Source organism: Ochotona princeps, chromosome 1, assembly GCF_030435755.1.
Source record: "Ochotona princeps isolate mOchPri1 chromosome 1, mOchPri1.hap1, whole genome shotgun sequence".
NCBI classification, from domain to species: Eukaryota; Metazoa; Chordata; class Mammalia; order Lagomorpha; family Ochotonidae; genus Ochotona; species Ochotona princeps.
In genome coordinates, this window is record NC_080832.1 from 80,983,432 (window position 1) to 80,998,932 (window position 15,501).

Consider the following 15,501-nt stretch of genomic DNA (forward strand, 5'->3'; position numbering starts at 1 on the left):
TTTATAAGCATATATGAGGGAAAGTCTATTTGTAATCATTGTGCCTACTTTAAGAATTTATTCAACAACTTTAAACATTTCAGAATAAAGAAAAAAAGTTTGCTTTCATAAATGACTTGCATCTAAGGTATGCATTTGTTAGAAAGTAATAAGTCCAGAAAAAGGAAAGAAGAAAATCAGGCCTACAGAAACTATAAGAAGAATCACACAATTAACTGGATGCAGAAAAAAACTGGAAGAAAAAAAAAAACTGAAACTAGGAATTTTCCAGAAAAATAAACCCTAGGTAACATAATGGCAGAATTCATTGGCATTACAGATGCTTCTAGGTGATAGTTGTTTTCTTCCCAAATGGTTTCTGAAAAAAAGCTGAATTTCCCCCTCCCCCCACAAATCCTTATTCAATTATGCATATATGAAATTTCTGGAAAATGTCTAGATAACCAAGTTAAATTTCATTCTTAAAAGCAAATGAAACAATCACAAGCAACCAAAATTAACAGAAAACATACATGCAGAATTTTCAGTCATGGATTTGAATGTTCACCTCATTTTAAAATTATCTCAGGTATAGTCTTCATTAATATATTTGGTACATGCCAGACTAAAAATCCTACATTCACCTAAAGATTACACACAACTTAAAGACACTCTAATGAATTGGGCAAAGTATTAATTAGTCAAAATGGTCACCTCATCCTCCTGATAAAGAAGACAGAAAAAGTAATGTAAACACATTAGTTCACAGTTCACCTAGATTAACACACATTTCTCTTTCTCTCAACAATACGAATGACGACTTTCGGTAAAGAACACTGACTTAGAATGGCAGAGTGCCCTTTCCTCTTCAGAGAGTGCACTCCACACTTCAGAATGTAAACTCCACTTGCATTTCATTCTCTCTGCTCAGCTTATTCTTAGGAATCACACTCATACCCTTTTGTTCCCTTTGTGACAGCTGCAATGTCCCACTAGCAAACGTCTCCATCATCTTAATGAAGACTCCACGCTCAATGTTTTAATGATGGTATCTAAAAATAGTCTTTTCAAGACAAGACACCACAGTAAATACTAACGTTGCCTCTCAGAATGCCAACCATGGCTATAACATGAAGCTTATGATGCAAAATTCAAACATCTGTCTTCAACAAAATGTCAAATTAAACAAAAATTGGCTGCAGATTCATCTGCTTAGAATTTGAAGTGGAACATTTTATTTGCTTTTTATTCTTTTATATTAATATATAAAGATACAATTCACCTATCTATTTCAAAATCAAAAATAGCCAATCAAAAATGCAAGAAAATGAAAACTATGACAAATTACAATAAAACATATTATATTAAATACTCAATAAATATATTTTTAAAACTTTTAGAACTCAATATGAACTAGTACCCATATGAGTTAAGAATTTCAGATTCAGGGTTTAATACTCTTAAAATGGTACTTCATGAGTTTACTACTTATATCCATTCACTCTTTTTTTTTATTACATTCATTTTATGACACAGTTTATATCCAATCACTCTTAAAATAATATAACTTACTGAAAAAAATATACAAAGCTTTCACAAACCATTACAGAAGTGTAATATTCCAAAGAAAAATTCAAACATCAAATACAAGTGACCACTAAGTACCTACATCAAAGTTTACTTCACCCTAGGAATAGACAACAAATTTAAAAAGGACATATTTTGAACTTGACCAGAGAGGGGTAACATGAGAATAAATTTCAGAAATGTTAGCTGATTTCCTTTGTAACAGGAAAAAGAACAAAAGGAGAGTAGTATATTCAGAATCAACTGCAAATGACTAGAACCTCTTGCTTCTGTACTACCAGGAGCAATATGAACTGTTACACTGAGAGGCACGGATGAGTATTTAGATCATTTAAAGTAAGTAATCTTACTTGTGCCACAAAATAAAAATTTTATCTTTCAGCATGATTTTTTTTTGCACTGAAAATTGTGATTTAGAAAAAGTCTATCATACCTCAGGACTCTTGCGATTCTGTAAAATCTGCTTGTCTGTTTCTTTGTTAGCAAAGTATCTGGTACAGCCTCTGTTTAAATACTACGACAAAGAAATTAAAGACAAAGTTAACATATGATTCACGGAGGAAATACAGGACAAATCATAACTTATCAAGCAGGATTAATGTTAAGACTTTCTTACTCATCCTGAGTATCATTTGATCCAAGAGTAGGGAAAGTCCAGCCCAAGGGCAGCCGAGGCCTAAGAAATCACCTGACCGGCTCTGCCAGGGCAGCAATGGAGACGGGAGGGAGGGGAAGGTTTGCAATGTACTAGATCTACAGTCAGATAATTTTTTTTCAAAGATTTATTTATTTTCATTGGAAAGGCAGATACACAGAGAGAAGGAGATACAGAAAGAGAGAGAGATCTTCCATCAGCTTGTTCATTCCCCAAATGAATGGCCATAGCTAAGCCAATCCAAAGCCAGGAGCCAGAAACTTTTTCCTGGTCTCCCATGCAGGTGCAGGGTCCTAAAGCTTGGGACCATTCTTTACTACTTTTCCAGGCCACAAGCAAGGAGCTGGATGGGAAGTGGAACAGCCAGGATATAAACCACTGCCCACACGGGATACCAGCGGAAACAAGAGCAGGATTTAGCCAGTAGGCTATTGCACCGGGCCCAGCAGGCTAATTTTTAAGCTGTCAATTTTATAGGGTTCATCAATGATGTTATAAAAAATCCAAACAGTCCTTGGCAGAAAAAAAATTTTTAAAAGGTCATTCATCCTGTCTCAGTAAAATAAGTATTTTTATTCCAACTTCCAGGGCTAAGTAATAAAAACCCTAGGTCAAACAAAATCATTAACCAAAGCACTAATATATTTTCCCATTTTTAAAGAGTAGGAATTTTACATATCAGTGTCAAGTAGATTATTTTAAATATCTGTTTCTACTGCAGACAATAACAAAAATCGACTTCTGACTAAAGAACCACATATAGTAGCACATTAAATAATTAAAGAACCACATGTAGTAGCAGTTTAATATTTTAAATTCTGCATAATTAATAATTGTCTAATTTTCTGATTTTAGACTTAGCTCTTCAAAACATATCTTTCATATTTACTAACAATTGAAAGTGACTATATACTAATCACAATTGTTTGTTTCAAAAAATGTCAGCTTTCTCATCTGAAAATGTTTCCCAAATCAATTTAAAAACTGCCTTCAAGACATGGAACAAAGGAAGCATTTGAAAAGGGAAAACAGGTTGAATATCCTTAACCCAAAAACCCAAAACCCAAAGTGCTTCAAAATCTAAGACTTTCTGAATTCCAACAAGATACTCAGCACATTGCAGATGTTGTAGTATTCCAGATTCAAATTTTCAAATTAAGAATTTTTGCAGAGTAGTGTATGTAAACATTGCACAATCGGAAAAACGCTGAAATCTAAAACCAGTTCTGGTCGTAAGAAGCATTTTGGATAAAATATACCCACCCTATAATGTACTAATCTCAAACAGATTCTATTATCCACAACTTATGACGGGGCCAGGAAGGATGTACACAGAGATCAAGATAGAACATTTTGTTATCTATGCCTCTCTTAAATCAGGTCACTCTGTTTTCATCGGATCGTGGCAGGAATTCCAACATTAAACAAACCACATGTATATAAAGAAAAGCTGTAGGGGCTATTTTGCAGGAAAGGAAATCATTCCTCCCAATTCATTCTACAAAGGCAGGAAGTTCTCTGAGCTGATCCGTTTCAGCAGTTGCCTGTCCCTCTGCCAGGAAAGAGTGTACATTCTGAGACACAGAAATACTACACTCCCAGGCCTCCACACAAAAATAAATGCTAGATATGACCAGAATAGTCACATCACTTTACCGTTACTATGTTTCAAAGGATTGGCAATAGCATCCCTCTTCAAACACTGCTCTACAGAAAAAGCCTCTTCCACTCTACTGAAGATCATAAAGACAACTAATTTTAAATTCCAATTAATTAGAAAGGTTGTCGAGAAAACTAGATATTTTAAAGGGGCAAAAAGAGAAGCACTTTAACAAACATTTCAAAACAGGATTTTAAAATTCCAAATACATATTAATTGAAATTGCATGAAGTAAAAAGTAGCTGTTTACTAAAGCAAATAGACATAAACGTAATGATAATTAAGTGTAATACATGTCATGATTCCCAAATGGACGATTTCTGACCAGAGCAGACTAGCATCATGTGGGGAGCGTGATGGAAGTTACGCTGCGTACTCTCATTCCGTGATCCCCACATACCTACCAAAGGAACACTAATTTCTAGCTTAGAACTTGTAAAAGTAAGTGACTCATGCCCAGTCACCACTTCTAAATTTCTCTTCCCTTGGCTTTTGGGTCCCGTCATGCCTTGTACTTTTTCTCCGATTCCAACTGGGTTTTCTGTGTTGGGCTACTCTTTATCTGTTCACCCCCATCAACTACAGGGTCTGTGCACATGCTTCCCTGCATGCCACCACCTGCCTCAACAGTCTCATTTACTCACTGTCACTGTCTGAACTACGAGAACAGCACACTAACACCAATATCCCAAACAAGCACCTCCAGCACTGGCTCTCATCTTGAGACTACTATAATCCAAAAGCCCTTAAAAGATCCACAGGCCCAAAACTGACCCATCACATGTATCAGCAACTCTACCTGGACCCAATAATGGTATTTATGTCTACCCAATTATCCTGGTCAAAATTTTGAAAAATATTCGAAGCCCTTCTTTGTCCCTACTAGATTCGGTTTTCAAGTTCTATAAATCCTGTCTCCGACTGTTTAACATATCCCCTCCTCTGAAACTGTCACTGCTAAGCTAATTCAAATAGTTTCGGTCTGTAACATATCCCCTCCTCTGAAACTGTCACTGCTAAGCTAATTCAAATAGTTTCAGTCTGTGATTGGTTAAATATGCCAATGTAGAAGTCCACACATACTGAGGTCAACTTCTTTGATTTAATATATGTGACAAATAAATGCAACTAGGTATTGCAGCAAGATTAAGGATTAAAGGTTATTTAATTTGCAAGAGTCATATAAAATTCTGTTCCTTCAACGTACCCGAAAACTATCTGGGGAACTCAAATGAAGTTTTTCCCTGATATCTTCAGAAGCACCAGCACATAACCTATAAAAAATATGGTAATTCCTTTCCTCCTTGCCTTGTACACAGATCCTAGATTTCTCTAGAAGATAATGTGAAACAAATCCTCCAACAACAGAGCTCTGAAACACAAAATAGAGAAAAAATAAATTTTTGCTAAAGTCTTAAAGTATAAATTAACAACATTAGGCCAACTTCTCTAACGTATATATCAAAAAGGTTACAAAATTCCCAAAGTAACAAGGAAAAATCAGATCACGAAGTGTAAGTTCAGCTTAGTGTATATAGGTCATCTGTCATTTTTAACATCTTCATTAAGTCTCTATCAAGACTTAAGTTTTGAGCCTCTATATAATCAGAACTGACTTTGCACTAAAACACGACACAGATGCTACAAAGTTTCACAAGTAGAGGAATAGTCAGTACTAGATTCAAATCCAATATTTATGTTATAAACTGGGAAAAGATAGTTTTGACAGTCATAGCAAACATACATTTTCCCCCATTTTAAAGTAACAGAGAAACTTAAAGTAATTTACCATACTAAGTTCAAGCACAGGACCAACTTCATTAAGGCCCTTCTATTTTTCACAAACACTCCCCAAACACAACCATGAAACCCATTCTCACTTACCTTTTCATTGAAATGTATTTCTACAAATTTTCCAAATCGACTGCTATTATTGTTGCGAACAGTCTTTGCATTTCCAAAGGCCTCCAAGAGGGGATTAGCTATTGAGACAGAAATGAAAATATTCCATTAAGAACTAGCATAAAAGAAAAATCATAAAATAATATGGTATTATAACTCCACTAGTTAAGCATAAACATGTCTAAAAAAAAGACTTCTGCAAAAATCAACACAAAGCAAGTACGTACATGTAATATCTAATTCCACATGTAATATCTAACTCTCCAAATATGTACTGACAATCTATTTTCAGACATTATCCAAAGCAAGACATGGCAATACTACTCAAAATGTATACGAAGGAAATGTAAATACTATGAAAAATACAAACTCTTAAAAAATCACAGTGGCAAAATCTGTAAAACAACTTTTAAAACTGTAAGATTTTAAAGGTTTTAAGAAGTACATCAGCCTTACACATATTGACAACAACACGTAAAATGGCAAACTACTATGATAGCATTCTGGTAAGAAAGGTAATACTTGACTTACTTTTGCAAGACATTTATATACTAACATGACCTCCAGATTTAGTTTTTCACATGTATATATGGAGATATTTAACAAATTAAGAGGTTATAAAAGGTTATAAAATTATCAATGAAAAAGTCTCTGGATAACAGTTTTTCAAACCAATAAACAGATGCTGTATTTTATTTCACACACATACACACACACACACACACACACACACGCACACACCGTAACTGAAAATGAGCTATTCTTACATTCACCAGCCTCAACTATATACACACCAGATTAGTGTTAATCCTATATCACCAATCTTAAATGCCTTCAAGATATGCATTGTTAGGTTTCACTTATGAAGCCTTTTAAAGTCCACTGCTCTTATCCTCCCTAAAACAGCAATGCAAACTAATGTCCAAAGCCCCTCAAAGATTATTTTCTAGCTATTGCCATTACCAAAACAAATAACAAAATATTTAAAGGAAATGTTGGTCAACAATTCTCACTTTTCACATGACTGTGATACAGCTATGATTATTAATCAGCTCAACTGACTCTGAGAAGGCTCACTGGGCAGGCATTCAGCCAAGTGGTTAAGCAGTCATTTAGGATGCCTGCATCCCACTATGGAGTGCCTGGGCTTAAGTTTAGGCTTAGTGATCCCTTCCAGATCCCTGATAACACATACCCTGAGTCAGGAAGGGGTGGCTCAAAGTGATTCAGTCTCTGACAAGCACAATACAGATCAGGTTCCAAGACCCTGGCTTTGACCTGGCTTAGCCTAGGCTACTGGAGGCATCTGGACAGTGATCAAACTGATGGGAGCTACCAGTCTGCTTCTTCATCTGTCTCTCCCCCTGCTTCCTCCCCCCAACCCTGCCCACTTCCATATAAAGAAATAACTAAAAAATATATATTTTTAAAGAGAAACTCAGTACAGATCTGCCCAGCTCTGTCACTTATGATTTACTGAAGAACTTACATAAGATTAAATGTAAGTAAAACATACCTCTCCATCAGAAAGTCATAGTAATGCTAATATATTCCTTCCAAAACTAACAAACAAAATTCCATTAAACCTGAAACTAAGATTCTGTGGCATCCAGTTACATCTATTCTTCTCCATTAAGGAGCTCTAGAAACATCTGGAACAATACTTCCTAGTTTTTCAAAACTATGACAAACTACATACTATACAACACAAAATCATGGAAGAAATCAACCTTATATGCAACTCAAGTAAACAAATCAGAAGACAGATTAATCATTTAGTGAGTTAGTTCATAATTTGTTCTTTTAATATATTCAACGTTTAAGAATACCTAGTATGGGAAAGTGAGGAAAAGAGAGGAAGAAAGAATTCAGCAAGTCCTAAAACAACACAACACAAATAGCTACAGGGACCAACATGACTGAAACTCCAGGAGTCGGAGGAAACTTGACTCAAGTTTAGACTAGAAGAGTTGGGTGTCAGACCAGACAAGAACTGTGCTGATGTCATGGATCTGAGCCTTTTCCCTTGAAAGCAATATGAAGCCATTAAAAGATTTAGATCAAGGGGAAGGCATTTAGCCTGGCAGTTAAGATGCCTGCATCTATAGCAGAGTGCTTGGGTTCAATCCCAGGCTCCTGATCTATTTCCTGAGTCAGGCATCTCACAGTGATGACCCTAGCTGGCAGCAGTGGTGATTCAAGTAACGGAGTTCCTGCCAGCTTGTGAGCAAACTGGTCTGTGTCCCTGATACCAGCCCTGTCCCAGATGTGGCAGGCATCAGGCAGAAGCTTAAGAGGATATAATTTCAACATGATGAGCTTCCAGTCCTCTGCCTGAGGTACAAAAGACGGCCTTGAAAGGGGTATGTACAAACACAACTAAGTCATGGAAATCAACTTACATATTCTGGGCTTCTAAACATACTCTTTTGAAAAAAGATTTATTTATTTCTCTGAAAGCCAGAGTTATGGAAAGAGTTGGGGGTAGGGGTGGGAGCAGGGGATCTTTCCTGGTTCACTCCCTAGATGGCCACAACAGCCAGGAGCAGGCCTGGTTGAAGTCAGGAGCCTGGAGCCTCGCACAGTTCTCTCACAGAGTGCAGGAGCACAATCACTTGGGCCACCTTTCACTGATTTCCCAAGAACATTAGCAGGGGGCTGGAAATGAACTAGAGCACGTGCAACCTGAACCAGTGCCCATTTGAGACGCTGACATTGCTCCTGGGGCCTTACCTGCTAAGCTATGGTGCCCCTCTCTAAACATGCTGCTTAGTCAGAATGCATTCAAATAACTCTTAATCAAACAATCTTTTCTCTTTTCTTCTTTACCATGAAAAAATGCCCACAAAACAAACAACAATTCAAAAGGCTTCGTGTATTTCTTTCAAAGATATTTATGCTTTGTATCAAGCATTTGTCCAAGGTTTGGCAATACAACAAATATTTTCTGCGCTATTAGTGCTTACTGGGGGCAGAAGTAGGAGAACAGAAAACAGACACAAAGTGAATGACAATATCAGAACAAAGATTTGTGAAATAAGACAGAGTCATACACCTCTAGGAGAATACTCCAAATCATTGGAAGAATTCTTATAATATCAGAACATGTGCAACAACAGAAATTAAAATGTAACATACCTTCAACAATTCTATCATCAATGTCTTGACCCGTTCCATAGGATTCAGTCAAATATCTATTTACGATATACAATTAAACAAAAAAGAATGAAAACATTGATGTATACAATAAATTTAAAACTATTTAATATAGGTAAAATTCAACTCCAGTTATCACTGTAACTGTGAATGGATTATAAAATTTTATTGTATCAAAACACTCATCTTTTACCAGCATTTTCTACAAACTTTTTGATGTATCCTCATATAAGAAAGAGTAAATAAGAAATTGAACCACTTAGAATTCCAAGGATATTGGGACGCTTTCAGTTAATAAGAATTACTTAAACCAAAGAGTCATTAATAGGGGTCAGGGTTTTGCACCATTTAAGCAGCTGCTTTCAGCAATGGTATGCCATATCTGAATGCCAGTGTAAGCATCAGAGTTCTGCTTCTTTTCAAGCTTCCTGTTAATACACTGGGGAAAGCAGCAGATACTGGCCCAAGGGTTTGTTAGGACCCTGTAAACATGTGGGAGACCCATGTGGAGTTCCTGGCTCCTGGATTTAGCCTGGCCCAGCCTGGCTGTTAAAGCCATTTGAGAAATGAAACAGCAGCAGGAAGAGCTCTCCCTGTCTCCTTCTCTCTCTGAAACTCTGCCTTTCAAATAAATAAATAAATAAATGAACAAGTGGTTTAAAAAAAAAAAGGAGTCATTACCAAACTCTCACTGGTTTCATATAAGTAACTCTGAATAGTATACACATTTACCTAAGGAATACCAGTTTCAAAACAGGTTCTAGCAGACAGTACTGAACTAGGAAGTATAACCGAGTGGGAATAACAATGGTGAAAATTCAGGATGCACAGGTCCTACCAGTGCTCTCACTTCTAGACCTAACCTCCTTGGATTTGTGATAAAATGAGTGTCATTTTTAAATGTTTAAAATGCCATGATGCTAAACAAAGTGCAGGAATTCAATTTTATGGCAGCAAAGGAGAGCCAATCACTGAGAGGAGAGATAAGGAGGCAGAGATAAGAAGCTCACTGTTATAAGCTTAATGTAAAAAGAAATTCCAAAAAAACTAACTGCAGAAACACTGTGAACAGAATACATACACACATGGAACTTTGAAGAAACATTAATTCCAATAGATTTCTTTGCCTAACCAGTACTGGTATCTCTCAGGTCCCTGTGAGATAACTGGCCTGAGTATAGCTTTTAACAACTACAAATTAGCCTCCAAATAAGGTAAATGCTTCTCAAAAGGATAGAGCCGAACCCTTTAAACTATGTCACAAAGTATACAAAGCAATCAAAAGTCAATCTATTCAAATTCTCAAAGAGATATTTGCATGCACGTTTGTGACAGCAATATTTACATGTATAACCAAAAGGTGGAAGCAACCAAAGTGTGTATCAATGCATGCATGAATAAATGGGGTGTACAAACGAGGAAGGAAACTCTGACAACTGGGGTCAACATTAAGTTGAATTAAATGAAACAAGACAGTCACAGAAAGATATTGTCTAATTCTGCTTTCAAGAGCTACAGCTAGAGTAGTTAAGATTGTAGAAACCAAAAGTACAGTGTCTGCTGCCAGCAGCCTAGAGCAGCGGAAAAATGGAGTGCTGTTTAATGGATATAGCTTCAGTTTTGCAAGATAAAAAGAGACTGGCTATGCACCAATGAAAATTTACCTAACATTACTAAACTGTTTAGAAATGGTTAAGTTGGTTAAGTTGTTTTCACCACTACCACACATAAAAAAGTCAACCTGTTTAAAGTATTTCAGATATTACTCACCTAAGAACAAATTTTGTATTTTCTGTTTTGCCAGCTCCCGATTCTCCTGATACAATGATAGACTGACTCATCTTGAGCACCTTCATGTCTCGAAAAGCTTTATCAGCTAGGAGAATGATGAACAATGCATCAAACACAAAGTTAGACAAACACAGAAAGTTCACTTTAGGAGCACATGCTTCTAAGGAGTTTTTACAGCTAGTGAAACTTTAAAACAAAACAATCAAAAGTGTTCAAAAACATTTCTATATTTACTTCCTACATTCTAACTTAGCATCCTAATAATTCGGTAATAGGAAATCCAAACAAATAACTCATAGGTTTGCTGAGAATGTCTCCATATTATGAAGTGTGGCTCAGCCCTCCTTAACACCAGAGCAGAGCTGCAGAGGGAGAAAAGGCTCACCATGCATAACTAATGAGGTCCCCAGCGAACAGCAAGAAATAGCAAGCTCTCAATTAAGAAACCTGGCAACCAAAAATTCTGCTGGAGGGAAAAAATAACCAAAAAATAAATGAGAGGTTTTTTTTTTCTTCCTGTCATCCTATTATTAAACTGAAAAGTCATGTAGAATTTATCTGCATGCACAGATTGGTCTGAGTCCCAGCTATTCTGCTTCCCAACCAGCTTCCTATTCATGCACAGTCTGGGAGAAAGCAGAAAAGGGGTGAAGAACTGGGTTTCCGCTGCCCAAGAGAGACTCCAGTGGAGTTCTGGACCTCTGGCCCTCACAGGCCCAAACCTGCCTGCTGTGGCCATCTGGGGAATAAACCAGGAGACCGGGAACCTCCGAGTGTGTATCTACATTTCAAAGTATAAAAAAAGGAAAAATACAGGCAAAATTAACTACTATTAATTTCCAGATTTACAAATGCGTAAGAATCTTTTAATACTCTCACTACACTCCAACTATTTGAACTATAAATATCATAAATTTTGATACAAAACAATTCTGTTAAAACTGATCTAGAATTAAATTTAATTCAAACTTACTTCCTGATCAGTTTGGCTCTATAAGACAGCTACTTCTCACCTCAGAAATGTGTCAATCAAAAAGTTTACTGATGGCTTCTAAGAGTAGAACGCAATCCTTATAAAAGGATATAAGCACTCCTATGTTCAATTTTTCAGTAATCTAGTCTACCTTCATTTATTGAAACACTCTGAACTATTTTTTTTCCGAACTAAAGGATTAAAAGCAAAAGCCCTCATTTACATTTTAAACATGTGACTTCTCTACAGAGAAGAATACTCACATTTAGGTTCTAAGGATTATATATCTTGCAGGTGGGTAACAGAACAAATCAAGAGCCATCAGTGCTCTTCACAACCAAAAAGAAAACATGTTTCAGCAGCGCTTTCGCTGCTATATTTACTCTGCCCAGCAGTAAACAGCACACAGGTAAACCAAGTCTGGAAATGAGGCCTCCTTGGGCTAAAACACAAGCATGACGGCAAAGACCAAAGACAGACCTCACTAGGAAGCTCATCAAAATGTAAAGCTTTCACCAAGTTAGGCGAATACAGAGAGTTAGCTAACATTTCTGTACTTGGGAAAGCATTCCAGTTCCTATCAAATAACATAATTTCTCTGTGCCTGAGAGTTGGAGGGCTCCAGGCGGAGAGAAAGGCTGAGAATAGCAAATTTTAATAATAGACACTTGTTAAGTCCTCCCACAGATTCCACAGAATATAAAGCACATGCCACTTTGAATCCTTTCATTTTGTAAAATTCTCATACAAGATAACATATAGAAATCTGCTGTGATAGCTCAAATCCAGTCCAAGTAACACGCTCCCAAATGACAACTGCAGTTAGAGTCCTGGCTCTCCAAACTGCGAAAGAGATGGACATTTCTATGATAGAGGTGATTATCTTGAGAACTTGAAAAACATCATTATGGTAAGTTTTATTAAGTATGACTTTCAACTGGGGAAATACATCTAGGAGGATGCAGGCACTTAACAAAGATGATGTATAACTGCCCCATTAGTTGGTTGTAAAAGTAGACTTCCCCACCTTCTGTAAGACATCTGCTATCTGGAGATAGCATCTGATATCTGGGGATAGCATTTGAAATCAGTATCTAGATAAGTACTGGTTTGAGTCCCCACTTTTGTACTTCTCATCCAATTCTCTGCTAATACACCCATGAAAGTGTCTGAGACCTGGATGGAGTTCCAGGCTCCCAGCTTCATTCTGGTCCAGGCCCAGCAGTTTCAGCTATTTGAGGAGTAAAACAGAGGGGATGGAAAAGAGTGTACATTCTGTCTTTCAAGTAAATCAATAAATCTTAAAAAAAAAAAAAAAAGATATTTGCTCCTACAATGCTGTTATACCCAAGATGCATGCACATCCCTCAAACTATACTCAATTCATGACCTTTTATTAATACAGAAAAAATATTGAATAAATTTCTGTAATATAAGGAAACAGAAAACTAAAACAACTAAGTCAATTACCAATTGCAAAGACATGAGGAGGCATTGTTCCAAGAGATTTCCCTTGGTAGGATTTTATTGCTTCTGAAGAATATATCTTAGGGATGTCAAAGTATGGGTTCACTGCAATCAGAATGTTGGCGACATATGTCTAAATAGGAGAAGAAGAAAAATAAAGTTTTATAATTACTGCTTTCATTTGAAGATAAGAAGGTTCACAGGGAAACCAATACACAGAAATAGATAGACCAATTCTCCATTTACCAAGGACTCCAATTTTCTAACTACTGAACACACCAATTCTCTATTCACCAAAGACTCTCAAATCTACTTTTTCAGTCATCAACATGACCTGATCTTTACAGGATCCATATTTCTCGAACTCTTAAAACATTTCTGTATCTTCTGATCCCATCAGTATCTCAAACTCAGGACATTCAAACTGAAGCTAAGTCTTTTCCATATGCCTTCCTAGGCCGCTATGCACAGCAATCTTCACAGCCAAGCCTCCACCTCAATCAGCTTTCTGAGGTGACACAACCCAGGAAATCTACGTCCATGCTTCCAGGCCTAAGGCTTGGCTTAGGTCATGCTGATTCTTCATCTTAGCTATTTTTATTCGCCCTGCTCCTGAAGAGTTGCAGCACAGTTCATTGGACCCTTTGGACCAAACTCCATCACAAAATAACAAGTATTAACTTAGCTCTGAAGTGACCACTTGGTTCCAGAGCTCTGCAAAACAATATATGCTAACCATTTCCTGGAATATTACCAGGCTGAATGTTTAATGGGCAAGTTAAACCTGCTTTTTAAAATTTGGAATTTAAATGTGGTTTTACAAGATCAGAAAAATGCACCAGTAGGATTTATAAAATTCCTTGGTGGGTAAATAGAGAGTTGTGGTTTCATGAAACTGGCAAAAGTAGGGCACACAGCATCATATTTTTCTCTCTTCTATTTCTGGTTGTGGAAGAAAAAATGTTGTAGAAACAACTCTCAGACTACAGGAATATGCCCAAAGATATATCCTGCAATACAGTTAAAATAAAAAATTCCAGATAATAATATTTGTGTGGAAGACAAAAGAACAGAACAGACTTAGTAACCAACAAAAATGTTAAATGGGAGTTGGCTGATGTTACCAATTTTAAGGAAGAACCATTACCATTCTGATTGATTAGAAACAAAAAAAAAATCTACATTTAAATTATTAGTCAAAATTGCTTCTTTCACTTATATACTGTGTAATAAACCTGTATTAATGTATTGCACATTTATAATGGTTTTATAACTGAAAGGTATAACTGGCCAGGGAAAAAGCAAACCAACCATGGCTTCAATTAACCTTGAAAACACAGACTCTCCAGCTCTGCTTAAAAGATGATGCTTCCCGGTGACATTCATATTAACTTTTGTTCGGTAGATATGAAATTCCTTAACAAACTTAAAATTTCATATTCTGGTATCTAAAACACCATTTAGCACATATCTAATGTTTAACAAGAGTCTAGTAACTGAATTTTACTCCTTAAATATATTTCTAATCAAGAATAACTATATATAAACCTAAAACCTGCTTCATTTAGTAATGTTTTTAAAAAATCAAGGATAATAATAAAGTTCTAACATATGCAACTGCAAGAAGGTAAACTCATGTAGAATAGACTCTATTTCCCAGCTGTTACTATTTGGACAGATGGCAAAGACTAAATGTAATTTAGTCAGAATTAAGTAAGTACAATTAGGAAGCTGATAGTGATATAAAAGATTAAAACAGTCATTTGATCTAGTAACTGTCATGAAGCTTTGTGTTTTCTTCGTTCAAAAATAATGAAGTGTCCCTTCTTAATAACAGGAGAGCTGCAGTGCAGTAATTTATCCCCAGCCAACAAAGAAATCTATAACTAGGTCAGATTGACATGAAATTCTGTACATGTCCAATGAACAATTACAGCTGAAACATACTATGAATGATTTGGTGAAAACGTTTATTTCATTTGAAAAATTCCTTTCATTTTTTTAATACTACCAACTTTACAACCCTACAGGTTTGATGTCTTGGACCTGCTGAAATAGTGTAACTGTTCCGGTTCTATGAGATAAATATTTCTGCACTCTTGGCATTTCTTCTGAATTGCGTTCTATTCTAATTTACATATTTTTCCTCAAATTTTCAACTTCAATTAATATTCTTTATAGGTTGTCTTAAATTATCTGCAGAACAACATGAAAAGTGAATAAAAAGATCTGCTTAGTCCAAAATTGAAAGATTAAAATCCCCAAAATTGTTGATATTACTAAAAATATTCAAAATGGGGCCAAAGCCATAGCCAAGAGGCTAAAGTCTTC

The 15,501-nt window shown here is 36.1% G+C and overlaps 1 protein-coding gene across 4 annotated transcripts in view; it reads right to left on the bottom strand.

The window, feature by feature from the left end:
- Positions 1-15,501, bottom strand: part of MYO6 (myosin VI) — a 161,344-nt gene that overhangs the window by 68,974 nt on the left and 76,869 nt on the right. For all 4 annotated transcript variants that reach the window (XM_004580451.2, XM_004580452.2, XM_058661274.1 and 1 more), the window contains exons 5-10: positions 13,174-13,303; positions 10,710-10,815; positions 8,922-8,977; positions 5,766-5,863; positions 5,089-5,253; positions 2,000-2,080 (exon numbers count right to left, since the gene is read on the bottom strand). In XM_004580451.2, the coding sequence (XP_004580508.2) occupies positions 2,000-2,080; positions 5,089-5,253; positions 5,766-5,863; positions 8,922-8,977; positions 10,710-10,815; positions 13,174-13,303 (636 nt within the window). The remainder of the gene's footprint in view (positions 1-1,999; positions 2,081-5,088; positions 5,254-5,765; positions 5,864-8,921; positions 8,978-10,709; positions 10,816-13,173; positions 13,304-15,501) is intronic.